Source organism: Pleurodeles waltl, chromosome 3_1 (assembly GCF_031143425.1).
Source record: "Pleurodeles waltl isolate 20211129_DDA chromosome 3_1, aPleWal1.hap1.20221129, whole genome shotgun sequence".
NCBI classification, from domain to species: domain Eukaryota; kingdom Metazoa; phylum Chordata; class Amphibia; order Caudata; family Salamandridae; genus Pleurodeles; species Pleurodeles waltl.
Window position 1 is genome coordinate 706,625,400 of NC_090440.1, and position 26,751 is coordinate 706,652,150.

Genomic DNA, 26,751 nt, shown 5'->3' on the forward strand with positions numbered 1-26,751 from the left:
CGAGTGCCCAATTAAAGCTCTCTAATTTACTCTAGTCACCCCCTCAACTGTTGTGCTCCCTCTATCTAACTGTGTGTCTAGGTCTAGATTGACATTCCCACCTACTATTGTTAGTGCTTGGGAGCCTCCAGTAGGAGGCTCCTCCCTTTCTGAAGGGTTGCCAACTGGAGCCCTGGAGTGGCGTATATGTTTACCAGTAACATTATTTCATCCCCATGTTCTCCCAAGATTACTACATAACACCCATGAATATCTGTCCATGTGTGAAATGACAGCGACCTTCCATGGAGGATCAATACGCCCCGTGAACCAGAAGTGTACTATGCATATCCTGTATTTGCCTCTCCCCATACTACTGTGTTGTCTGTCAATGAGGTGTGTTTCCTGCAAGAATACAATGTCTGGTTTGTGTCTACAATGGCCTTTGTGACCATACTCCTCTTTATTTTGCTACCTAATCTGTTAACATTCCACCTTAACAAGACCAATGCTTGGGTTGTGTCATGGTGTGTCTAAGTCTTCATCCCTCCCTTCTGACTCCACCCCCAGAAGTGAGTGATCCAAGAGGTTCCTGAGTGTGTCAAAGCACTGCACCCTACCTCTACAGTTACCTCCCTCCCTACCTTACCGTGTTTTGATTCTAAAACTAACCCCATCCCCAAACTCACTGTATGTTTGTGACCCAAACCATAGCAACTCTAAAACAACATGTTCTACCTCCGAGATGCGGCCTAAGGCCTTCAACTCACAGCTATCTTTTGTCCTTCACCTACCCACATACAGTCAATACTGAGCTGATAAAGTCCATTGCCCCACAAAGCCCGAGGCTCCGAGAACGTATGTTCTGTTGCCATTTTTTACTTACAGTCCAGCGGGCACCACTACACCAAATGTTGAGACATGGGGTAATATGTGCCAGATGATCATCATCCTTTTCCTGTTCTGTCTCCGTCTGCTGCCCCCTTCCTTGGAGGTGAGTGATCTCCACCTGTTGTTATTGAGAATTTCACTTTGGTGCTTGACTTTCATTACCGTTTTCACTTGTGCCACCCTCATCTGGTCCTTTGTAGTGAATGAGTTGACTTTCCTGTTTGTCCATGACGGCACTGGTGTCCATCCATCGTCCTTCTGTGTGTCAGTCAGTAGACCCAACCAAAGGCCTTGCTTCTCTTGCCACGACCAGGCCTCCTCTGCTGATGCCATGAAATGTGTCTTGTCCCATACACTACGTGCAGTTTTGCTGGGAAGAGGAGCGCATACTTGAGATCCAACTGGCGAAACACCCTCTTAACTGGCACATATGTCCCCGTTGCCTCTGGACTAAGTTAGTATAGTCTGGGTACAGATTTATCTCCCAACCATCTATCTCCCAGGTACCATGTTTCAGATGTCTCTGAAGTTCATCAGGCGCGCTTTGATTGGACGGGGACTTGTCTACGGTGGTGGTGGATACGCTGGGATCCTATGAGTTTGTTCTACTGAGACTGGCGGGGACCCTATTTCTAAGGCATATGTTGAGGGATAAAAGTCCTATGGTCCTACGGTCATATGGTAGGCACTACTAGACTCTGTACATAAAAATGCCTGCTGAAATACCTCGATCGGCCTCACTGCTTCCATCTTTCTGTTCTTCACCATGTTCTTATCCACTGTAGTATCCAAATAGCTGAGCTGTGGTGCCTTGTGGACTTGCACAAATTTTTCACTGCAATAACATGATGCCTTGTTGAATGCAAGTGTGGGTTGGATGTCCATCATGGAGTAACACATCAGGCTGAATATGTGCCACTTTTTGTGTGTCACCTCACATTGTCATTCATGTAAGTTCTGCACTGAGGAGGGAAAAATAAAAAAGGCACACGTATATTTGCTTCTGCATGGGATATTGGCATGTCAATCAGTGTGTGTGTATACAATGTCACATTCTAGTCCTTTCATAGTGCTACATCTAGGAGGTAGCAGATAGCAGTCATGTTGATTCTATTCATTTGTGATTGAACGGATACATTCATTCTTATACTGGTTGGTCTTACTTTACTCCTGGCATTTTAACTCCATTTAACTCATGCATTTTTACTTTATTATGGCTATCTTCGACTGCACCCTAATTTCTTTAATGCTTGGTTCTACTACATTGCTTTGTTAATGCCTGCACTGCTCAACAACCCTAGCAAATGTGTCCCTTCTCTCTTCAGGATACTAAAATGGAAAGCCAAGGTATCCCAAACGAAGTTTTATCCTGACTCTGTCGGTAATAACTAAGATTTGGTAACACATAGAGCTCTGCTGGTACATATTAAATGTGTAATTCCTTTTTATTTTAAAAATTGTCAGTGCTTCCTGGATATTAATCAACAGGGCCAGTCTTTTAGCCAACCGGATCCAAGGGAATGACGGTAGGTAAACTACAAGAGGTTCCTACAGGAAAATATTTTATGGTTGCACAACAGTAGACTTTGGCAACTGACAACCATAGCAGATTTCTCAGTAAAACAATTGTAATCTTCCCTGTGGAGAGAGTATAGATGTTTTGAATTAGATGTAAAGGTGCTTAGAGCTTTTAGTGCTCACACGGTGTGATAAAAAGAGTTGCAAGGAAGTATGTACAGTAAAAGAAAAGGGACTTCAACCATCAAATTTATCTCAGACGCACAGTCAACTAAATTTAGATATACACCCCACAGTTAATGTTTTATGTAAAAGTCCAATGGCCAATAGCATTGGCGGCATTTTGACCTAAAACCACTTTAAGGTCATTATCAGGACATGGGAGTTTGGAGGAGGAGCAAGGCCTAGGAATGGAGAATAAATGAATGGACAGAACTCAGTGTGGTTATGCAAAAAATGCAGCAGGTGTTGCCCGAACCTGCTGCACTATGCAGCGACCATTGGAGAGCAGATAGTATTGTATTGTCCTGGGAGCCCTGGACTGAACTGTGAGAGCTGATCTGAGCAGCAGGTGTTAAAGTTCATGACGTGCCTCAAGCCCTATTAGAGGGTTGGACTGAGCAGGACATGTTGGATGTTGGGGGTGTAATGGGTACAAGTGGCTAAACTAGACTGTGTAGGCTGTATTAAATGTCTGCAGTCCTAAATATGTGGGCTACAAAAATAATGGCTTACAAAAATATTGAGGTAAAATATCTAATACCACACTATTGATATTATAATATTTTCTATTGAAATGTCCAAAATATGTACTACAAAAATACTGACACACAAATATATAGAGTTTAAAGACATCTACACCCAGAATAGCGAGTACGGTAATATAGAAATGTAAAATGAACATAAGAATTAATCAAAATAATAACAATACTATAGCATATTATATATGATATAGGTGTATTTATATATATGTATATATGTATACACATAGACACAGATATATAGTCAATTAATTCACAGTAAGCGTATTAATGTTTAATTTTAAAAATGTATCTAAACTATCTATAATTCTGAAACAAACAAAACGAATACATTTGCGTATATTTTAAACATTTCAAAATAATAACATACATATTTTAAACAACTAAAACATTTTACTACACTACATTGAATCTATTAAAAAGTTTATTCATATAACAGAACAACCATTAAATATATTTATAAATTAAATATTTAAAATAAAAATAATACATTTTAAAAAACGTCATTCAAATATGTAAATATTTGTGAGAAATATAATTTTAAACAAAAATACATATGTATCTCACAAAACACACATGTATTCATCTAATATAAATGGTTCTAATAATGTACTAAATATTGAACCTTTAAAAAATGATTGTTAAATAACATAAACATTAATAAATAAGTTAAAAGTGCAAAGATCACCACAAAGGATCCCAAAATAAATTTAAAACAATTTCTAAAATATAAATTCTAAGTAACTGCTAAAAGCATTTTTGAAAATTATACATTTTGATGTGGAGGTGACATTTACTATTCTCCACTTACACTCATTCATTCATTCATTCAAAATAGCTTTGCTTCGGCCACTAGGGCCATAAAAGCACACATAAAAACATACAAACATAATAACTAACTAAAACTGCACTTTTAACATAAAAAGGTTGTTTCGAATACATCAAATCTTAATAGACCTGGATTTAACAATATAAGTAAAATGAACAGCATAGCATCCCATTAGATTAGGAATTATTCTGCGAAGTCTCCACATAGCACCCAGAAATTTGGCCACAGGAACAACATATGCTGGACTGGGGTCAGACCTCACAATACATAAGGCGATGCAGTGCTTGCGCAGCCCAAACACATACAGATAGGAGCTAGCCATAGGCTATGTGGGCAGGCAGAGGTTGGGCAGACAAAGAAGACTCTGTGCTTAGCAAGTGCAAAGTGGGCAAGCACCAAGTAGCCCACCTTGCTGTAAAGGATCTCAGTGGGAGGGTACCCACACAAAATTGGAAGTATAGCTTCTGATCTAGAGGATCAGTAACCAGATCCCAAAGCGACTCATACAAACTGACAGGCTTAAAGTCAACAAAGTCATTAGACAGCCTGACAGAGACAGCCTTCCTGGAGTCATTCACCGCTACATTCTCCCAACAGAGTTACTTCCGTGCATTATTAGTCGGGAAAGATGAAGAAGCAAGGTGTTCCCAGAGGTCTATCAGCCCAAGAGAATTGGTTAATTTTTCGATTTATGAGAGCCATGGTATTTTATGAAATTGTTCAGCCTCAATAGTGTCTTGTAAAGCTAATGCATAGTGGGCTAGTTCTTGAGTGGTCCACAACCGCCTCCAGAACAGCAGAGGGCATAACCTGGCTTTGACCACAAGACTTTTCAGGCCCAAATCATGACAGGGCGGGTGCAGGTGGGTACTGGGGGGCAAGATTACAAATGAGTTTATCCTCCACGCCGCTGAGTGTGTCGAGGTTGGAAAAGGCCCACAATTCTGCCCATAAAGGGCAGAGGCCAGGGCCTTGGCATCATAAATACAAAGGGCCTTAGAGATTGGTCTCGTGTGAGAAGAACAAAATTCTTTAAAAAGGGCACTGGACATTTGCCTAAGCTTCATGACTGTTTTGTCGAGGTGGGTTTTCCAAGCCATGACTTCCTTTAGAGACTGTAATACCCAAATAAGTGAAGGAGTTTACCATCTCAATGGATCCCTCCCATGACAAAACTATTCTGATTAGTGCAAAGTTGTCCTCATGGAGGTCTAACCAGGTAGAGCAGGTGTAATGGCATTTTCATTTTGTGCAAAACCTGCCAAAGGGTGGAGTGTGGTACCAGGTCAAAAGCAGATCTAAGGTCAACAAATGCTACATACAGAGAGACCGTGGCAATGGTGACAGTGCGCCAATATAACAGAAGAAAGAGGAACACCTGGTCGATGGTGGAGATCTTTGACTGAAAGCCCGCTTCATAAGGGCTATGGATATCCTCTTCAATCATCCAAACCTGCAATTTGGCCAGGAGACATCTGGAGAAGACTTTTTGTTTGCAGTCAATTAGGCTAATAGGTCAGTAGTTACTTGGAACGGACATATTGCCTTTTTTACATATGGGAATAACAACTGCCCCCTTCCACGATTTGGGAATGTCTGCCCCAGCAGCGATGGAATTAACGCCTACATGTTCATATCAAATAAAAAGACATCAGCCGGAACGCCATCCGGCTCTGCTGCCTTACTACGAGTGACAGCTAAGACTGATGATAGTACATGTATCTGGGGGAGTCAGATTTACTATTCTAATTTCAAGTTCACACACATTGGAGCAAGGAGGACACATTTGCATTTACTATTCTAACTACAGTTCTACAAACATTGAGGGAGGTTCCTGTATTTGAGAGTGTCATATTTGCTCTTCTTACTCCATTCATACTAACATTGGGGAAATAGATTATACTAGCGAAGGGCAAATTTAAAATTCTAACTCCAATCCTACAAACATTAGGTTAATTGCATACATTTGAGAGTGCCAACTTTGTTATTCTACCACCAATCTCAAGAACATTGGGGGTAAAGACATATATTTGTTGTGAGTCATAGTTAATATTCTAACTCCTGTGCTACAAATATTTGTGGAAAGTGTGTTTAATTAATGGGGCATTTTTACTATTCAAACACCAACCCCACAGACATGAGGTAAGTTCATATATTTGGGAGTTTCAAATGTACTTATCTAACTTCAGTCCTAATGCATGTTTTTCGGAGCAGGGCCATATTTACTGTTCTAAATTCAGTTAGACAAACATTGGGTGAGTAGATACAATTTGGAGTGGGGAGGGTCATACTTACTATTCTATCTCCAGTCATAAAACACTGGGGCAAGTACATATTCATAGTGGAGTCAGAAACACTATTCTAATTTCTGTTTCCTTAACACTGTAGCGTGAAAAGCTCATATATTTTATGGCAGGTCAAGTTTACTATATTGACTGAAGCCCTATAGAGACTGTGGAAAATTATCATTCAGATACCAGTCTCGCTAACATTGGGCAAATGGAGATATTTAGTGGGGGTCAGATTTACTATGCAAGTAGGTCCAGCCCTAAAAATATTCGGGAACGTGCATATAATTTTAGGGTGGGGGCTATATTAACTATTCTGACTCTAGTTCTACAAACACTCAGGTAAGTACGTATATTTGGGGGTTTATATATTTCATGTGGGTCAGATTTACTATTACAACTCCAGGCCTACAAACACAAAGGAAAGTTAATATAATTTGGAGGGGGGTCACAGCAGGGGGTGTGGGTTGGGGGGGCAGTTGTCATGTTTAGTTGTCTAACCCTGGTCCTGAAAACACTGGGGAAATGTGTATAACTGGTCAGGTCAAATTCACTATTCTAAATCCTGTCCTACAAACATCAGGTAATGTGTGTTTGAGAGGAGGTGAGATTTATTATTCAAAATTCAGTCTTACAAACATTGAGGAAAATGCATAAAACTGAGGACAGCCATGTGTACTCTTCTAACTGCAGTCTGGAAACATATATTATTATATATATTATATTTGAGAGTGTCAATGCTACTGTTCTTATGCTAGTCTCACTAACATTGCATGAAGGGAATGTAATTAGTGGGAGCGTCACATTTACCCTTCTAGCTCTAGCCCTACAAACACTGAGGAAAGTGTGCTTATTTGGAGTGATATGGTTACATTTATACCACGAACATTGTAAGAAAGTTTATTTTTGAATTTTATGTTCACTACAATGACCAAATTGTCTTATTTTTACAATCATTGGGGTGCCACAATTACTATTAAAACTACATTTCCACAAACAAATCTGCAAAGTTTTAAAATTAGTTATTATTTATTAAATCAATTATTTTAGAACTAATAAAAAGCAATTACATAGTTAATAAAGTAAGTAATGATTTAATAGTCACTTAATATTTACATTACTATTTAAAAACACCACCCTGCCTAGCCACCAGTGAAAGCCAAAACCATGCCACAAATGAATTAGAAATTAATCAAACGAGTAAAGAAGTGGATAAATAATTAATAACTAACATGATTAATTAAAAATACAGAATACTACATATTTTATCCAACACTACTGACCCAGTACTTCAGTCAAGCACTGAACCAGGAGAAAAAAATCAATGTATATCTATTCTAATGAAACATTTTACATTATTATTCACAATATAGCTTCACAAAAATCTAACTAAATAGCATACAAAAACGATGATAACTAGCATGATATTTTAGTAATGTACTTACCCTTAATATTTCCTTACTCAATATTTTTCTTGTCTTTATATTTCGACCTTGATATTATGGTCAAATATTCTGCAGTCAATATTCAGGATCTCTACCTGGTTGGACAGAGGTGGGTCCATTGTACTATTCAGGCAGCCATCAGCTGAAACTGAGGTGGGATGGTTGTTCTGATCTGGAGGAAAACAAGGGATTAAATGCAAATGACACATTCACTTCTCCCCTCTAGATGGGAGCAGTAGTCACTTCAGAACTGTGCAAGCATTTCCCGGAAGGATGTGGGGTGGAGATAATAGCAGAGCCTGGGAGATTTTACGTCACCTCGGCCTTCACCGCTGCTCTCAATGTCATCGCCAAGAAGACCATTGTGGAAAATTGTGAGTTTGGCACCCTGCCTTTGATATTGTGGAGGATCAACAAGGAGTGGAAAATAAAATTGGGCACTAGTTTATTCTACACTTACCAATTATTAATTAATTTTAATTAATTAATTAATTAACTCTGTATGGATGCCATCCCGCATCACTACAAAATTCAGAGACCATCTAAACAAGTCCTTGGGTGAAGATAAATTGCAACAAATTTTATGTGTAGGAGCTCTCTCTCTGTCTCTTGTGTGCTGTAGCTTACGCTCATCCAACCACACCCTGTTGATCTTTACTGCTATTATTGGTAATTATGTGGCAAATTAAATAGTTCAGAGAGTCAATCCACTCAGAGGGTCAATTGGCCAAATAAATTAGAGTGCCAGTCAGTTACACTGAGTAAACACCAATGCAGACCTGCACTGCATCTCCCCTGCATCAACTCGTCCCTTCATAGCATCTAATGCACAACTGGGATCTGCACAACACCTCAAGCACAGCTCACACACAATCAGCACCTAACTCACTCCTTAGATATCCACAACATTTCACCGACAGCTTATATCTCCATGGCACGTCATGCACCCCTGAAACTTGATGTGCATCACAATTACTCCTGAGAAGTACACAACATCCCACACACTGCGTAGACCTGTGTAGCATCTCATGCACAGTTCAGTCCTTCACAGCATCTCAGTCAGATCTCAAATCCTCACAGTTCAGACCTTGATAGCATCTCACTCAGACAGTCACAGCTAACACATCCATCCCTTCTATCCAGATGTGTACAGCACCTCATGCTCTGTTCAAACCTGCACACACCAGACACAGAGCTCATTCATGCATAACCTGTATAATTCAGGCATGCATTGCAAACCTGTCATCTCATCCCTGCATTGCATCATATACATAACATCCCTTGAACAGCATTTCACACAGATCCCCGCCCTCAAGAAAGGAGTGTGCTTTTCTTAACTTTGACACAATGTCTTTATCTCTCCAGCAGGGTCCAAACATCCCATCAGGAAGAAGATCATGTACTACCTCAATGATGGCATCTTTGGTTCCTTCAACTTTCTCCTGTTCGAAGAGAACCATCTTAAGCCCCTCATAATACATGTAGGTTTAACAGCCGGTGTTTTGACTTTAGGGTGTGTGTAGGACAAGGCAGATAGTAGGGCACTTAGGGGTATATCTCAGGTGACCAGACAGCACTTGTGTAAGTTCACTAAGGTGAGAGTTGTTGCTCAAGATGAAGAAATATAGGACATCAAACTAAAATCCCAATTTCCAAGTGAGAATACAGGTGCAATGATCTCTGCTTCTCAGTCCAGTATCACAGATCGATAGGAGGTACATAGTGTCTCTTTCATATTTTGGATCCTGTCCCTGAGGCTGCCTTTTCAACTTCCTGTACAGTTCCCAATCAAGCTTCATTGTTTGGTAGCTCCTCAAATAGCCCTTAACTGCTCCTTAAGGCCCGAGCTTCTGAGTAGCTTAGCAGACAGGTGCTGACTGTTAGTGTACTGCTTGCCACTCCTCTGGCAGAGAGATCAAAGAGCCCTGAAGCCCATCCTTTAAAAAGCGTGGATTTCCATAGACTCCATAAGATCAGAAAACTTGAACAGCAATTGTATTTCCAAATAAAGGAAGAAGGACCAGCTTATCATGGAGGCACTTGTACCCTCTAAGCAGTTCAGGGTAACCTGTAGATAGTGCCTATCCAATGGCATGGGCCTGATGATCCACTATGTTTGTAGTTCTGGCTTCACTAAATTATTCTGTTGTTTGACCCTTTCTCGATGTTTTGAATGATCTGTTCTCCTTTGTATTCCCCTGCTTAGAAAGCCTGCCTGGCACAGTCGCTGTATCCCAGCACCCTCTGGGGTCAGACCTTGGATGGCAATGATAAGATCATGGACGATGTGGCACTGCCTGAGCTGCAGGTTGGCGACTGGCTGGTCTTTCGAAACATTGGTGCCTACTCCGTGACCACTACCACCTTGTTCAATGCCTTCACAGCCATGCCAATCTACTTCCTGCTCCACAAAGACACCTGGTAAAATCCTCACCCAGAAAGTCGATGAGTGAATTGATTTATGACAAAAGTTCCATCTAGGCTGAACAAAATATCCCAACTTTACAGAAAAGGAACACTGGGTATAGTAGGACATGGGATCCTTGAGCCCTGGGCGGTTCTTGATGGCAGAACATATTGCGGGTTGGCATTGGTTGACAATTTGTTCTAGTTTTCCAAATTGAAGGGACATACTTGTTTTCTCTTGGTGCTCTGGCCAGCTATTCCTAACCATTCAGTATCTGCAATACTGCTCGTGGACTAACGAGGCTATTGAGGATTTGTTCTTCTACTGTGCTTAAGCTTACGAGCTGGCTATTATCCCCAAAAATAAACATATGCAGTTTGCATGTTCATTGGAGAGCTAATCAAATCTCATAGGATGCATTAAGTAATTACTAGATCAGACCCTCAACTGTAGTTCTCACAACAGATAATTTACTTTTTAGAGAGACAAGGAAGAAGGTGATGACAGGGTTGCTGCATTCAGCCCAGACCTATGAGTCATGTAAAGGCCAACAATTAGCAATATTCACTGCCTCTAAGATTTACATAGGTTCATGCCATATTGCCCACATACCGTGACTCTCTCTATATGTAAAATGTGACTCCTTTGTAAACTAACATACACAGTGAGACTGTACTCTTACTAAAACTATGTAGCTTAAGCAGTTGAATAGAGACATAACACCATAAAAAGCTGTATCAAAGAAGAACTTGGGGGCATATTTACACAGAAGTGGCTCAGCATGGCACTGTGCCAAAATTAGCAGCGCTGCACTGCGTCATTTCATAAATGCAGGGATGCGCAGTATTTATACAAATACGGTGCCCCCCTGTGTTTCCCCTAGCGCTGGCACTACATTTAGCTGCCAGCGCCAAGAAAGGATGCCCTTGCACCATAGTGCAAGGGTGTCTGCATTGAAGGGAATGATTGTTTATTTGCAGGAAGCTGTCCCTTCTTGCACATAAACAATCTGCAATGGCAATTTGTTACTTCTATGTGTGCTGCAGAATTGGCATTATTAAGTGATTGTTTATGTGTAGGAAGTATGCCTTTCTTGCACATAAACTATAATTTGTGGCGTTTTGGTCTATGTGTGCTACAAAACGTGGAGAAATAAAGTGATTCTTGTAAATATGGGGCAGCATCAAAAGCAATGAGTGTTGCGGTGGAACACCCCCAGCAACACTCATTGTACACCCCTCTGCCACAGAAAACTGTGTTGGAGGGACCCATATTTACAAGGGGCGTTAAGCCACAATAAGTGCACCACTTGTATATATGGCATAGTGCACAGCGCCACCGAAGCGTCTCAAAAAGTGACACTCCGGTGGTGGTAAGAGCATGTAAATATGCCCCTTGGTGTGCTGCCCGCTCTCTCTCGCTCTCTCTAACTCTGCGTGTGTCTCTCCTTCTCTCCCTCTCTCTGAAGATCGCACACAGTGTGGGGGCTTAAGTGTTAAATCTTTTAAATAACGTTTCCCCACATCCATGGGAAACTAGTAATGCTTCCCAAAGTCATGCTACCAGTAAACCTGTATGCAATTCAGCAATGCCATATCCCATGGTAATATGTAGCACTTTCTTTGTGGGAATGACCACCAGAAATCCACAGAATTCACATTGTCTCTATCACAATGCAGCCTACATTTTCTAACTCAACCCAAGCATTGTGCATCAGATTTAGCTAAAATAACTTTCATTTTGTCCTTTCTTTCTATTGACAGATAGTCTCATTTGCGCCACACCTTTGATATTAAACCAGAGCTCTGCATGGCAACAATACAATCGGTTTAGTGAACAATTTAAAGCCGTCTTCGGATGGAGACTGACCATGCAGTGGGACATCCTGGATTATTATCTTCACTACAGGGCTCCAAAGATATAGGGCCTGGATTAGAGTTTGGCAGATGGGGTTACTCTGTCACAAGCATGACGGATATCGCATCCGCCGTATTATGATGCTCATAGGATATGATGGAATCGTAATACTGTGGACAGGATATCCGTCACGTTGTGACGGAGTAACTTCATCCACCAAACTCTAAATCAGGCCCATAATCTCTTATATTAGCTGCTTCAGACAGATTAAATCAAAAGCACAGTAGATGCACAAAGCCTCCACAACCATGTTTTATTGCAGACTTCGAGATGATCTAAAGGGCGCACAAACTTCCACTGGTCGCTAATTGTCCCCAGTCCACTAGTTTCCTTCAGTTACGATTCCAGAAGAACCAATGCAAAATGGCAGAAAAGAGAAAGAGAAAAGTCTCAGACCTACATGTAGTCTGGACAAATGTGCCATTTTATAAAGTTGTGGCCTGAGCAGTGCTTAATTTGTAAACAAAAATGTGCCGGTGCCCACAGTCCTCCTCTTAAACGTGCGGCTGCTGCAATTAAATGTGTGAACACGGAATAGTGAGGCAGCGTAATCCTGAAGCCATCTCGGGCCCCTTCTAACCATATAAAGCCACTCCCTGCCCCTTCAGCTCACTCTTGCATCTTTCTACTTTCTCCCATTGTGGCGATTTTTTGTTTTTCCCTTTCTCCGTCTGTCCCATTTGTGTCTTTTGCTCGTAACAAATGCGTGAGGCAGAAGAATAAGCCCCGGCCCGCAAAAATAAGTGCCGGTGCTGAGCACCGGAAACAACAAGCACAAATTAAGCACTGGTTCTCAGTTGCAGAGAAGCGCACTATACCCGGCTGCAAACTAAGACCGGGTGAAAAGAAATTTTACTGGCTGCAGAAAGTCAAGTCCATTTCATGTTGAAATCTATCTGGCAACTCCAACAGGGCTATTAGATTGCTGGACCCTGTTGAATTCCGGAGCACTAAGTTGCTTCATGGACATAAAGATCACCGAAGCCCATCATATTCCTAATTGAAGAAAGAAAAAACCTGAACCCTTCAAAGATATTCAGGGTACTTCACTTACCTCAGGAGAAGTGTGAATAGAAACAGAAGATGTAGTCACGGCTACCTACCTAGAACACTGTGAGGCTGTTTTGCTCTTATAGATACTCCTAATTTTCACATTGTGTTAGGAGCATCTTGACTACGACAGCACAACCCCCAAGTTTACTTCCCTTCTGAGTATTGTAAAAACAGATGTTCCCCTAAAGCATTACTATTCCAACTCCTCCTTTGATCTGTGGCACACTCTTGATTTCTCCAGAAAATAACTTAAACATTCCTAAAGCTTACACTGGATTTACAGATGTATTCAGTAAAAAATGTGCAGACACTCCGCCACCTCATAGAGAATACGACTGCATAATAAACTTGATACCAGATGCCAAAATACCACATGGCCAAATCTATCCTTTAGCGAAGAAAGAGGATGAACAGCTGAATGAATATATTGGTGAGAACTTGGAGAAAGATTTGATTCGTTATCCTATGTCTCCTGCTAGAGCACCCATTTTTGCCCCCAAGGCAAAGGGAGATATTAAACAATATGTTCACTACAGAGAATCAAACACTTTAAAGGTGAAGAATATGTGTCATTACCTTAACCCTTAACATTAATTTCGGTACTGTTAGAAAAGGGCTGTTCTGCGAAAGTCTTCACTAAATTAGATCTCACAGGAAAATGTACTCTTGTCTAAATTAAAATGGGAGATGAGCGGAAAAATGATTCCAGTACTAAATTTGGGCATTTTGAGTTCCTAGTTTTGCCTTTTGGTTATGCAACCAAAATGGAGGCGCATAACTAACATGTGAGAGTTTTTGCATAGACTACTTAAACATTCTCTATACACTGAACCAGGCAAATGTCTTTTCGAAGCTACATTAGTGTCTTTTTCAGAATGTATCTTGTCAGATCAGGTTTCAGCATGGGCCGTGAAAGGGTATCAGCTTGTGGTTGACTGGCTGATTCCATGTACAGTGTAGGAGGCACAATGATTTTGCCAATTTTTAAAGACACTTTTGTGAAGCTTTTTCTACAATACAATTCTACACATAATATTTATCTTAGAAGAGTTCTACCTTATGCTGGGGATCAGAGCAACAATCTGCTTTTCAACCTGTTAAGAGAGGCTTTTACTACTGCCCCTGTCTTGAAGCATGTGGATCACACACTGCCTTATCCTTCGCTTTAGGTGCAATTTTGTCATAGAGAGATCCCATCACTGAAGTGGTTCATCCGGTTGCTAATTTTTCTGTACGACATTTATCTAACAGAATTACACAAATTCTGCTAAGGTGATGTTGGTAATTAAAGCTGTCTTTGCAATTGGCACATTGATTTGGAGGGGTCAGTGTATCCAGTAACTATGTGAACACTCAATAAGAACTTAAAATTTCTAAAATCCATGAAGTGTTCTAACATGCCTGTTGGATGGTGATAAGTAGGATTTATAAGGCGCGCAGCTGCCCCAAAGGAGTGTCCTGGCACTCCTGATTCAGCGTAAAACGTAAGACTGAGTAAAGAACAATGTTTTAAGTTTTTTCTGAAGGTCTTCTCTGAGCTAGCAAGATGAAGGTCCAAAGGCTGTTTGTTCCCCTGGAAGGGACCAAGAAATGAGAAAGAAAGCACTCTGCATTGCCCAGTAAATACTTGGGACCGAAGCACGAGATTTGTTAGAAGGTCAAAGCTTCCTTGCAGGGCAATACATGTGAATTCTGGGCGCCAGATATCTAGGGCCCATCTGCTGACAAGCTCAATATATAATAATAAACCAGCGCCTTGAACACAATATATTTCTTCACAGGGAGTGAGTGCATCACATGAGGATAAATAGAGGCCTGTGATCTCAAAGCAGATTGAGAAGTAGTCATGCTGCATCATTCTGGACTACCTGAAGTTTTGGAAGAACATTGGCCCTCATTTTGACATTGGCGGTAAAAACCGCCTACCGCTGCGATGACGGATTTTCAAAAGACCGTCGCTGTGGCTACCAGCCATCTGTAGTATTATGACCACAGCTGGATTTCCACCACGAGAATGGCAGAAATCCGTCTGTGGCCATGTCGGCGGATGGCGGTAAGCTGCTGCCACCCGTCCCGTCTCCTGCCCCCTGAACACAGATAGGTCGGGTCTCCGACAGAGGAGGGGGGTGAGGAGTGTTGTGTGTGTGTGTGAATTGATTTATGCATGCGTGGAAGCATGTGGGAATGATTGTGTGTATGCATGTGCGTGTGTGAAGGGGGGCGTGAATGAATGGGAGGGTGGGGGGACTTTGGAGAGGTGGGGGTACCTGGAGAGGAAGGGGGGAGAGCCCTATCAGTGACAGGGAAGGAATTCCCTGTCATTGATATAGTCTACCGCCATGGTTTTCATGGCGTTACGAACGCCACAGAAACCATGGCGGTAGTCGGGGTCATAATCCCGCAGGCGGAACAGTGACGGCTGTCGGGCTGGAGATGGATATCTCATGCCCGGAGGCTGTTACCACCATGGCGGTCAGAGTGGTACATTGGTGGGTTGGCCTTAGCCAACCCACCAATGTCATAATATGTTGGTACGTACCACCACCCTGTTGGCAGTACTTACCGCCAAATTAACACCAACCGTCAGGGTCGTAATGACCCCCATAGTCTGGAAGGCCAAGATAGAGAACATTAGCATAGTCAAGCCTAGATGTGATGAAGGCCTGCATTACAGTTTTCTTGGCAGGACCAGACAAAAGAAACAGAAACATTTTTAAAACACGGAGTAGCCCAAAACAGGTTCCTACTATGGACTTGACATGAGGCTGAAATGACAACTGGTTCTCAAATTTGACCCTATTTTACTCGCTACTCCTGTTTGCAGGAGCGGGAGGGGCACTCCATCCGGCCAACAAGCCTACCAGTTAGAGGGAGCATCCATGCCGAAAAAAAGAGAATTTCCGTCTTATCAGCATTGCACATTAGTTGGTGCTGATACATCCAGGAAAAACCACAGCAGTCTGACATGGCTTAATTGAGTCAGGAGCCATGTCTTTGCCTTTCTCAGCGGATATGAACATTTGCATGTCATCCGCATATGATGTAATCTTGGCTTCAAAGGATTCAACCAGATAGGATGTTATTTTTCTCTCACTTTCGATATCAAATTACCTATTGACTGGACAAAAGACATGGGGGGTCATTTTGACCCTGGCGGTCCGAGACCGCCAGGGCTAAAATGACGGAAGCACCGCCAACAGGCTGGCGGTACTTCCCGCCCTATTACGACCGCGGCCGGCGGTATACCGCCACTTTAGCCCTGGCGGTGATAATCCACCTGGGCAGCGCTGCTTGCAGCGCTGCCCAGGGGATTACGAGTCCCCGACCGCCAGCCTTTTTCTGGCGGTATGAACCGCCAGGAAAAGGCTGGCGGTACGGGGAGTCGTGGGGCCCCTGGGGGCCCCTGCACTGCCCATGCCACTGGCATGGGCAGTGCATGGGCCCCCTGACAGGGCCCCATGCGGCTTTTCACTGTCTGCCATGCAGACAGTGAAACTGCACCCGTCGCACGGCCACAACACCGCCGGCTCCATTTGGAGCCGGCTCCCATGTTGCGGCCCCCATCCCCGCTGGGCTGACGGGCGGAAACTTGGTTTCCGCCCTCCGGCCCAGCGGGGATGTCCAAATGGGCACCGCGGGAGTGCGGCCGCATTGGCGGCCGCCCGGCGGTTACAGCTTGGCGGGCGGCTATGAACCCCATGGTAACGCTGATGCATTATCTAGATAGGCAGAACCAGAAATCAACAGCACAAGGAAGGGGGAGAGCTTAGGTAGTGGGTTACTTTAAAGAATCAGTTGGGTGTCCAGGTTTTCAGAGGGACTACGAGAGAACCAATGAGGCACACCCCATGCAGGCTGTGGCATACTGGCCTATGGCAGCTGGGACACCAAGAACAGCTAGTCAGCCTGGGTCGAGGGCTGGACTTATGTGTCACAACAAGCAGCTGCAGTATTTAAACTTCCAGAAGACACTGGGAAGGTGTGTGGCAACTTTATGTTGTGTTGGCTCGTTGCTGTCACTAGTTTGCCCACTGTTCCTGTCCCTCACCGTTGTTATTTTCTCCTTATGGTTCCCTGACCTCCTTGTCTGTTTACCCTGACCTTGCTCTTTTGGCTCTAGCATTTTATTGTGAATTTATATTTTGGGACTCTCTGACCCTCTTCCCTGCTATGCCGACCTTGCTCTCTGAGCTCTGTTTAGTTTTGTTGTCCGTCTGTGTTTTTCAGTCTCTTTTGCCATCTCGATATAACCTAGTTGTCTCTCTCAGCCATTCCCCAGCCTCTCCAGCTTGACCTTTTCTGGTAAACCTTCGTTGGCACAGACTTGGACACACGCAATGGAGTGGGGTGGATTGTGATCAGAACTCGTCAGCTAACACTTGCAAAACCTGACAGAATCCAGGTGTCTTGCTGAAAGTTGATGTTCAAAACCCTCAAAGTTCTTGTCATTCAGCCAGGTTAGAAGTATCTTGCTTATTGTTCTTGGCAAGTAGTGGGAATTTTGTATTGGTTGGGTAACTTCCATCTGAAACTGACTTGCATACTGAGGGTGCCATTGCAAACGACAACCATCTTCAATATTTAATATATAGGCATTCTGGGACTGCCCCTGTTAAAAAAGAAACAACCTCCATCTCACATAGAGGCATGACCCAAAACTGCTACCAATTTAAGGCACATGTGGGGCCATCAGAACAACAGTCCAGATTTCCTGATACTGCCACTAATGGGAGTTACTGAAGGATCAGGAATCACAGATGATATGGGATTGCTGCACCAGGAATACTGAGCGCAGTAATCCTGCATTTTCTACATTTGTTACTGGGGACAAATCCTCCAAGTGCAATCTAGAGGACTTTGTCCTCTGTACAAAGATTTAAATACGGAGTTCACATGTGGGACTCAGAGCAGAAAGGCTGTTAAGCCTGGGGCAATAGTAATGAGGGCCTTAGATAAACGGGTAGGACCTCTCCCAACCTATACAAGGAACTCATAATTTCCAGTCTCTAGCCACGAGTCATAACTCTGCTTTCTCTGTAATTTACTCCCAAATGTAATCTCCGATTTCCGTCATAGCAGATACCTCTGAATTTTCCTTTAAACAATTTAACTTCAAGGATTTTTTCCACCTGTTTTCTTACTTTGAAGAAATCAGTGAATACCAGTAAAATTGAAGCTGTAACTAAAAACACTCTGAATCATAAACTGACACATCTTTTGGCTGATTCTGCAAATATAAATTACCCTATCAAACTGAAAAATATCCTCTGATTGCCTCTGTTAAGAAAATCCAACTTCTCTTTTACACTGACTTACACATTCACAGTTGCCACTATAAATAAAGACGTCCCTTCTTAGATTAAGTTGTATGTTGTGATTCAGTTAAAAAAAACAGCCTCCATCTTCAAATCGCAGACATCTTGTTGCTATCAATGTAAAGAAGAGCTTCACACTTAGACTGGTGAACATCCTGCAACTGCTGTTTACTGAAAGTGCTCTCAGTCTAACCTAACGTGTGATGTGTATTTACTACTGCAAGACCTCACTTTGGACCAGTGTCCCTCATGCGTCCGATTCTGTGAACAACACCCCCCATATTGCATGTATGCAGCATAGTGGGACTGCAGTCATAAGCAAAAGTACCCTATCTTAAGCTGACCTTCATCATATATTGTACTTCGTAATTTGCTAGCGCTACCGGCGGGGACCTCTCCTTCAGGTGTGCAGAAGCACAATATTAATTCTTCCTCTAGTTTTAGGGATGTATTTTAGTCCACGTTGAGGCCCCCCTTTGACTTCTGTTCCCTTTCGATTCCTATTTGTCGCCTGCCTTATCCACCATGATTACGGTGTGATGTTGGGACTTCTGTGCACAAGTATTTTCACTAGTCTGCTGTGCTGTTAAGCCTTTGAGCACCAATGTGTTCTGCACCTTAGTATCCTTGGTGATGATTGCCGTAGTTGATTGGGAGTAGACAGTTAGGTCAAGTGACTTGCAACAGTGGGGACAATTGCAGAGTTGGACGGATCTGGATAGAACTGGATGGAGTGTAAATGCTTTGGGTCAGTGAGGCTCAGTATGGGCTCCGCTAGAGTCAGTATAGGCTGGTCTATGTCTGTGTCAGTCTAATGCAGCCAAGCCCCTACACTTCCAGCAGGCATGCTAAGAGGTAGAGAGTGGAAGACAGGGGGCTTGTATCACCCAGCCATTTTAACTACTACTTTATGTTCTTTGTTGAAAGCAAACAAGAAATGACTGAAATGAGTAATATGAGTTTCCAGCCTTGACATAAATTTCCTACCCTAAATAATGGTCGGAAAGCCTTGGCTGAGCTAGAACATCCTTCAAACGAGATGTGAAGATTATGCGGCTTTTGGTAATTTAAGAAATCATCTTTATCAGGTCTGAGGGCAGAAACCTTTATCACTCTGACAACAAGACTTTTTGTTAAGTTAATATGTTAAGAGTTCTCTGATGATACCAGCTACAGCCCAGCTGCAGTCTCCTCTCCAGTGGAGGCGTCACATCTTGGCACATGCTGGCTGACTCCGTCAGAAAAGAACGCACTGACACGCATGCAGGCTGCCAAAGAGAAAGGGAGGGACAAAAATAGTGCAGACAGCAGTTGCAGAGTCACCCTGTGTCTGTCATGGGGTCTCTATTTCCAGCCGCTGAGACACTTACAAAAAGCATAGAAAGCATGTGTTGTACATATGTCTGCAGAGACATAGAGATTGCCGGCAGACAACAATCGTGTTTGCATTTATGCCCGCAGCAACAGCGTGGCTCCTTAGTCTTCATTCTGTTGTGTTTAGGTTATTGCATCATAAGTGCAGTGCCTGCCTGAAATGCGCTATATAAATACCAGTCCAATGCAGTACAATTGGCAGTGTCGACAATTGTCGCCAGTGAATTATAAAAAAAAACTCTCCTGACACATTTATTGACAAGGGGCATACTTTATTCCTTCTGTTACACACAAAACCGCTTCAGTAGCATTGTTCTTTGCAGCGATCTATGTCACACAATCAGACCCTGAAATAAACAAAATTCAAACCGTAAGTTTATGCTCTTTACACAAAAGTGTTCTCTATTAATACAAAGTCAAGCCTATTGATCTGGTCAGTGCTTGTCAATAGTAGCCTTAGTCGTAATGCTGTACCATGCATATTTGTTTTTCGTACATAATCTAGTGTCTTTTCTTTTCCTCCAGGACTGCCCTTGGTGTTCCATTGACGCCAAACAAGCATTAGCACACTCTGTGTGACCTAGTACTTCTGCATCTGGTGGTGCCTGTACCTTCATAGTTCACAGAGATCATGGTGCATCCCTTGAATTCGGAACCCATGTTGATGACACATTGCGTAAGCTGAGGATTCTGATCTTTTTGGATTCAAAGAAATTCATTTGGTACATACCAGCTGTAGAAGAGAAGTAACCTGACTAGAAACAAAATCACACACACACCTTATGTGTTTGAAAGAGCGTAGTTTGGCTGTGCCAACATGCCTCTTAAATGTGAAAGGGTGGTCACTTTTCTGCATAATATGAAGAGATGTTTTAATTTAAATGATGGAACTACAATAAATACGAATAAAGTGCACAGCTGGATGAAACTTTTAAGCAAGCTACATATAATCATTGTTTGAAGCATGTTATGTTATAATGTTTTAGCAGTATTATTCCATATAATCATTTTGGATTTCATCATAAGCAATAGAATTCATTTAAATTGCAAATATATTTGTTTCGTTAGCTTGGCTGGAGTGAAGGCCCCGTATAGTTTACTGTGCTAACCTCCGACTTGAAGTTGCTTTTGCATGTGTTTTTTTACAAGCTGCAGGTGTCTGGATCTGTGGCTGAATTAATTAGGACCCCATTGTGCTCGAAAGATAAGAAGATTTGCACAAGGTGCCAGGAGTAACCTGGGATGATGATTGTAACTTATGAAATTCCTGAGAGTGTGAGGGCATACACCTCAATGCAGAAGGCTTCAAAAAGTTGAATGTAAATTAATTTAGATTTAGTGTCCTGTTTTTCAGTAAGGATGCTTTTGCACTGATGTAACCCTTGTTGAGATTTGACCCCTTTGCTGCTAAGCCTTTTCCCCCTTCTGTGCTAAGGCTTTTTTGGCAGTGTGGGGTGGTTCATGCTTGGGCCCCCATAACTTTTTATCCACATACAGCTATTGATGCCAAATTTGCATATTTTTTTCGCAGCATTTTGGGGATTCTAAAGGTACCTACAGTTTGTGGATTCCCCTGGTGAGGACCAAGAAATTAGCCAAAATAGAGCTACAATTTGTTGTTTTTTTTAAAACAAAATTGAAAAATTGATGCAGAAGAACGCATCTGATTTTTTCCCTGCAAATGGAATCAATGAAGGGTTTGTAGTGCTAAAATCACCATCTTCCCAGCTTTTAGGAACAAGCAGACTAGAATGAGAAAACTACATTTTTCAACACAGTTTTGGCATTTTACTGGGACATACCCCATTTTTCTATCTTTTGTGCTTAGTTTCAACCTCCTTCCAGTTAGTGACAGAAATGGGTGTGGGACCAATGGTGGATCCCAGAAAACTATACATTTGTGAAAAGTAGACAACATTCTGAATTCAGCAAGAAGTCATTTGTGTAGAGTCTTCAAGGATTTCTTACAGAATTGAAAAAAAGAGCCATTTCGGTCTACATTTTCATATGTAACATTTTCCAACTATGGTAGATTTCCAAAAGCAATGTACAGTTTTGTTCGCTGGACCCTTCTGGTTGCAGGGATATATAAGATCTGTAGGTTCACCAAGAACCCAAGGTACCCAGACCAAATGAGCTGCACCTTGCAATGGGTTTTCATTGTGTACTGGGTATACAGCAATTCGTTTGGTAAAATATAAAGAGTGAAAAATAGGTATCAAGGAAAGCTATGTATTTTTTAAATCGGCACAAGATATGGAGTTTAGAAGCAGTGGTTATTTGTGCATCTCTGAATTTTGGGGTATCCATACTAGAATGTGAATTACAGGGCATTTCTCAAAATGACTTCTTTCTTACACACTGTCTTACATTTGGAAGGCGCAAATGCAGAGAAAGACAATTGTTAATAACACTGGTTCCGCTATTCTGTGTTTCTCCAACTCTACCAATAAAAATGGTACCTCATTTGTATGGGTAAATGCAACATGGACACATCACATTTTTCCAAAGAAAATGTATGTGTTTTTTGCAAAGTGCCTAGCTGTAGATTTTGGGCTCTAGCTTAGCCGGCCACTTAGGGAAACCTAACAAACTTGTACATTTTTTTAAACTAGACACCTAGGGGAATCCATGATTGGGTGACTTGTGGGGCTCTTACCATGTTCTATCAGCAAGAATCTTTGCAAACCTCAAAATTTGTCTATAAAACACATTTTCCTCACATTTCGGTGATGCATAGTTCTGGAATCTGAGGGGAGCCTCCAACTACCTTCCTCCCAGCATTCCCTCAAGTCTCCCAATACAAATGGTACCTCACTTGTGTGAGTATGCCTAATGCCCACAACAGGAAATGCACAAGTCTCCTGATAAAAATGCTACCTCACTTGTGTGGGTGGGCAAAGTGCCTCCAACAATGAAGGGCCTAAAACACAAAAGGGACACATCAAAATTACCTGTTACAAAGCTACCTGTTTTTGCAAGAGGGGCATCTGTGATTTTGGTCCCAGCTCAGCAGCTATCTAGAGAAACCTACCGAACCTAGACATTTCTGAAAACTAGACAACCGGGGGAGTCCAGAGAGGTATGGCTTGCATGGATCTCCCAACATTTTCTTACCCATATTCCCTGCAAACCTCAAACGTAGCTAAAAAAAAATCAAATTTCCCTCATTTCAGGTGGGATCAGCACGCTGGCACAAATTTCTTAACACCCAGTGTTCCCAACCACCCCCTGCCCACCAAAACAAAAATCAAACATACAAAAAATAATCCCTGGTGCTTGGTGGTTTCTGCCCCTCTTAGGAGAAGATGGGCCTAACATAATGAGGCTGATCTGCCGCCAAGGGGGTGGAAACAGCCACAATTAATGTCCCCCAAAGGGGAGCGACCCTTGCCCAAGGAGCCACCCCTTTAAACAAAAAACAAACATACAGAAAATTATCCCTGGTGGCTAGTGGTTTCTGCCCCCCCTTGGGGGCAGATGGGCCTCACATAAATAGGCCATTCGGGCAGAAACGGCCCAAATGAATGCCCCCAAAGGAGAGCGACCCTTCCCCAAGCGCCTGCAAACCCCAACATAAAATAAACAAAAACAATGCCTCTTTGTTCTTTATAACACCCCTTCCCCCGAGGAGAAAAGTACCTCTTTCTCCTTCGACAAGGGCGACCTCTCGTGATGTTGGCGTGTGGTGAGTGCTGACATCATTAGATGCTGTAGGGGAGGGGTTGGGGTGATAGTGGAAGTGCTTCTGCTGCCATCCCTGCCGGGGGGTGTATGGGTCCATCCCACAGTAGAAGCACCAGCCCTTCTCCCATGGGTGAGTGCTAGGACAGCCGGTAACTGTCTGAAGCAAACGTCAATTGCGGTGCCGGATGGCTCGTGGCCGTCACTAGCAACAAATGGCTTAAAGTGTGGTTTAGCTACTGGAAGAGCCAGATTCCCCTTGTCCTTTTTTGAGAGAGGGCCCTACTGAGATATATCCTTAGACTTAGATTCTCATGTGTCTTAATGCCATTGCGCCTCTCCTAACTTTCTATAGAAGTTCTGTTTGCTGACCCTATAACTTTAAACCTTTAGTATTAAAACAGTTAAGAACTTAGATTCAATGATTAGGCAGGAAAATTTGATTTTAGAATTTAAACATCAGTCTGTGTTTCTGTTTTTCTGCATTATCGCTATTGAGATACTTGTTTTTCATACGCTTGTGAAATGTAATATTGTGCTACGCTTTAACTCACCTTTGATGATCTCGTCCATCTATACTATGGTATTGAGACTCATTTATGTAAGTTTGACTTTGAGTCTGTAATAAAGCCCTTTGAAACTTTAAGTTGGTCTCTGAGAATTAATGTGTGGCTCAGTTACACTGTAATTCCTCTGAATAACTTGATGCAGGTTCTCCTCATCCTTCAGGATTGAGAAGAAAAGATTCATTGGTCCCCAGATTTAGAGATAGGGCCCAGTGCTGGCTCAGACGGTAGCAGTAACGGATGGTTCTCTTTCTCCAAAGGGGACGACCAGGGCCGAACTGGCTGTAGTGGGCATGAGGTGTTTTTCCAGAATTCTGGAAGGGTGCAGGCCAGTTTTTTAGCAGTGGAGGCCGGTTTTGTTACTAGGGGCCGGTTTTGCAGCTGTGCTTCAAGTAACAAAGGCAGCAGTACTTCCCACTTTCACCCAAACCCACCCGGGGGCTGGTTGAACAAAATTCCCAGGGCTGCTTTGGGTTCCCAGTCCAGCTCTGGGAAGAACTTCAACTGTATTCTAGAGCAGTTAGTCCCCAGAGCCAAACCCTAGTGCCCATGTCCAGAGTTGGAGAATCCTCAAAGTCACGAAGAAATGGAAGAGCCATATTGGTAGCGAGAACGTGAGTATCAACAGGGTTATGTATTGCAGCAGTTCACTATAAGCTTGCGGTGATTGTTAAATTGTATGTTATCTTACGTAGATGTTTTGCGTCTTGTGTGAACAGAATTCAGATGGATTTCACTGAGATACCTGAATTGATATATGGTTTGGTCATTATATGCACCTCTTCCCGATGGGTCGAAGCGAACCCAACTAGGCAAAAAGATAGCTTCACTGTGGCTAAACTGTTGTTGAGGGAACTCATCCCCACATTTGCTATACCAACCTCTTTGGAATCAGATCGAGGAACTCATTTTAATAATGAGGTTCTAAAATTATTGTGCACAGCACTGCAGATGGAACAGCGATTGCATTGCAGCTGTAGACCAGATGTCTTGTTTAACAGGTGAATGTTATGCTGAAATTCAGAGTGGCAAAAGTGCGTGCTTCAACATCATTGAAATGGCCTGATGCTTTACCTCTTCAGAGTGTACCTGATCGAAAGACTGGTCTGCCCCCCATGAGATCATAACGGGGAGGGCGATGATACTGCGAGCGATTCCTGTGAATGCACTTGTGAACATTACTGATTACATGGTCCTAGACTATTGCAAAGGGCTAGCTGATGTGGTGCGTTCTGTGTCTCATCGGGTTGCAGCAGCCACAACTTCCCTGAATCAAGAGTAGTGCCAGGACCTAAATCCCGGCGATTGGGTCTTGGTCAGGAAAACGTGGCTGGAGCCTTGTTGGCATGGGCCATACCAAGTTATTCTGGTTACTACAACTGCTGTGACGTGTGGAGGGTGCCCCAACTGTATCCACACTTCCCATGCTCACAGAGTTGAGTGTCTCCTTGATACTACAGCGCCTGTTCCAGAAGAGCCAGTGGTACTGGAAAGACAACAGGGGCAAGGCAGCCAGGCTGTCATGGACCCTACTGAGCCTGAAACAGCACTTGGTCAGGCAGAAGGGGGTCTTGTACAAGTCACAACTGAGATCGAAACAAAGAAAAATGTACTTTGTCATGTGGTGAACGAGTCAGACTTAGAACAAGAATCTGAAGAAGAGACTAGTGCTGAGAGATAGCAAGTTTAAGCTGGAGACTGTTGGCTTAGAGAACGAATGCCACCAACAATTGCTGACGAAACAGAAAGTTCAGACCTGAGTGAAGATAAAGGTGCTGCACTGAGAAGGTGAAGGAGAACAAGAGTCCCCAGTCACAAGTATTTTTCCCCTGAGTGGTCCTACTTTGCAAATGACACAGTCACATATAAAGAGCTCTGTGAATCGTGAGACATATTGGTTCAGATGAACTGTCATGGACTGAACATAGTATATGAACTGTACATCGAATTTTCATTGGCATTGATGAGTTTGGTTTGTGTAGAAGTTAAAGACATTTACATAGGCTGGGATAAGACTACCAAGCCCGAGTAGATGAATAAAGGTTGGCATTTAGAAGAACCCGAAGTAGGGCTAGGGAATTCTCCCAAAGATTTGTACATTGCTGCTAAACTAACTTTGAATATTTGAACTTTCTTTGCTGTTCGCATTGTTGAAAGCAAAAAAGCAGTACTTGCTGCTGTACATATTTGAAAGTAAAATGATCCGATTCAAAAGATGTAATGGAGCTAAATAAAAAAAATTATGTAGATACTTTTTAGGTGCTTTATCACCTATCTTTGTAATAGTGTTAGTATTGTTGCTAATAAGAGCATTTTCCCCTACAAGCCCTGGAGAGAAGCTATCCCCCCGTTTTTCACCACAAACAGTTAGTCCTCCAGGCCATAGTAACTATGGGGGTCATTCCGACCTTGGCGGGCGGCTACCGCCGCCCGCAAGGCGGAAACCGCCATGCGGCCGCCAATGCAGCCACACTCACGCGGCCCCCATTCCGACATTCCCGCTGGGCCGGCGGGCGCAAACCAAGTTTGCGCCCGCCGGCCCAGCGGGAATGAGGCCGCAACACAGGAGCCGGCTCCTAATGGAGCCGGCGGTATTGCGGCCGTGCGACGGGTGCAGTTGCACCCGTCGCACTTTTTACTGTCTGCTATGCAGACAGTGAAAAGCTGGCCGGGGCCCCCAGGGGCGCCAGGACACCCCTTACCGCCAGCCTCTTCCTGGCGGTG

At 42.9% G+C, this 26,751-nt stretch overlaps 1 protein-coding gene across 3 annotated transcripts in view; it reads left to right on the plus strand.

Moving 5' to 3' along the window:
- Positions 1-24,107, plus strand: part of LOC138284531 (antizyme inhibitor 2-like) — a 142,369-nt gene extending 118,262 nt beyond the window's left edge. For 2 of the 3 annotated variants that reach the window (XM_069223409.1, XM_069223408.1), the window contains exons 7-10: positions 7,938-8,085; positions 9,077-9,192; positions 9,918-10,132; positions 20,303-24,107. In XM_069223409.1, coding sequence (XP_069079510.1) covers positions 7,938-8,085; positions 9,077-9,192; positions 9,918-10,132; positions 20,303-20,342 — 519 coding nt within the window. In that variant the 3' untranslated portion in view covers positions 20,343-24,107. The remainder of the gene's footprint in view (positions 1-7,937; positions 8,086-9,076; positions 9,193-9,917; positions 10,133-20,302) is intronic. The other variant, XM_069223410.1, reaches the window with a different exon arrangement.
- The last annotated feature ends 2,644 nt before the right edge of the window (positions 24,108-26,751 follow it).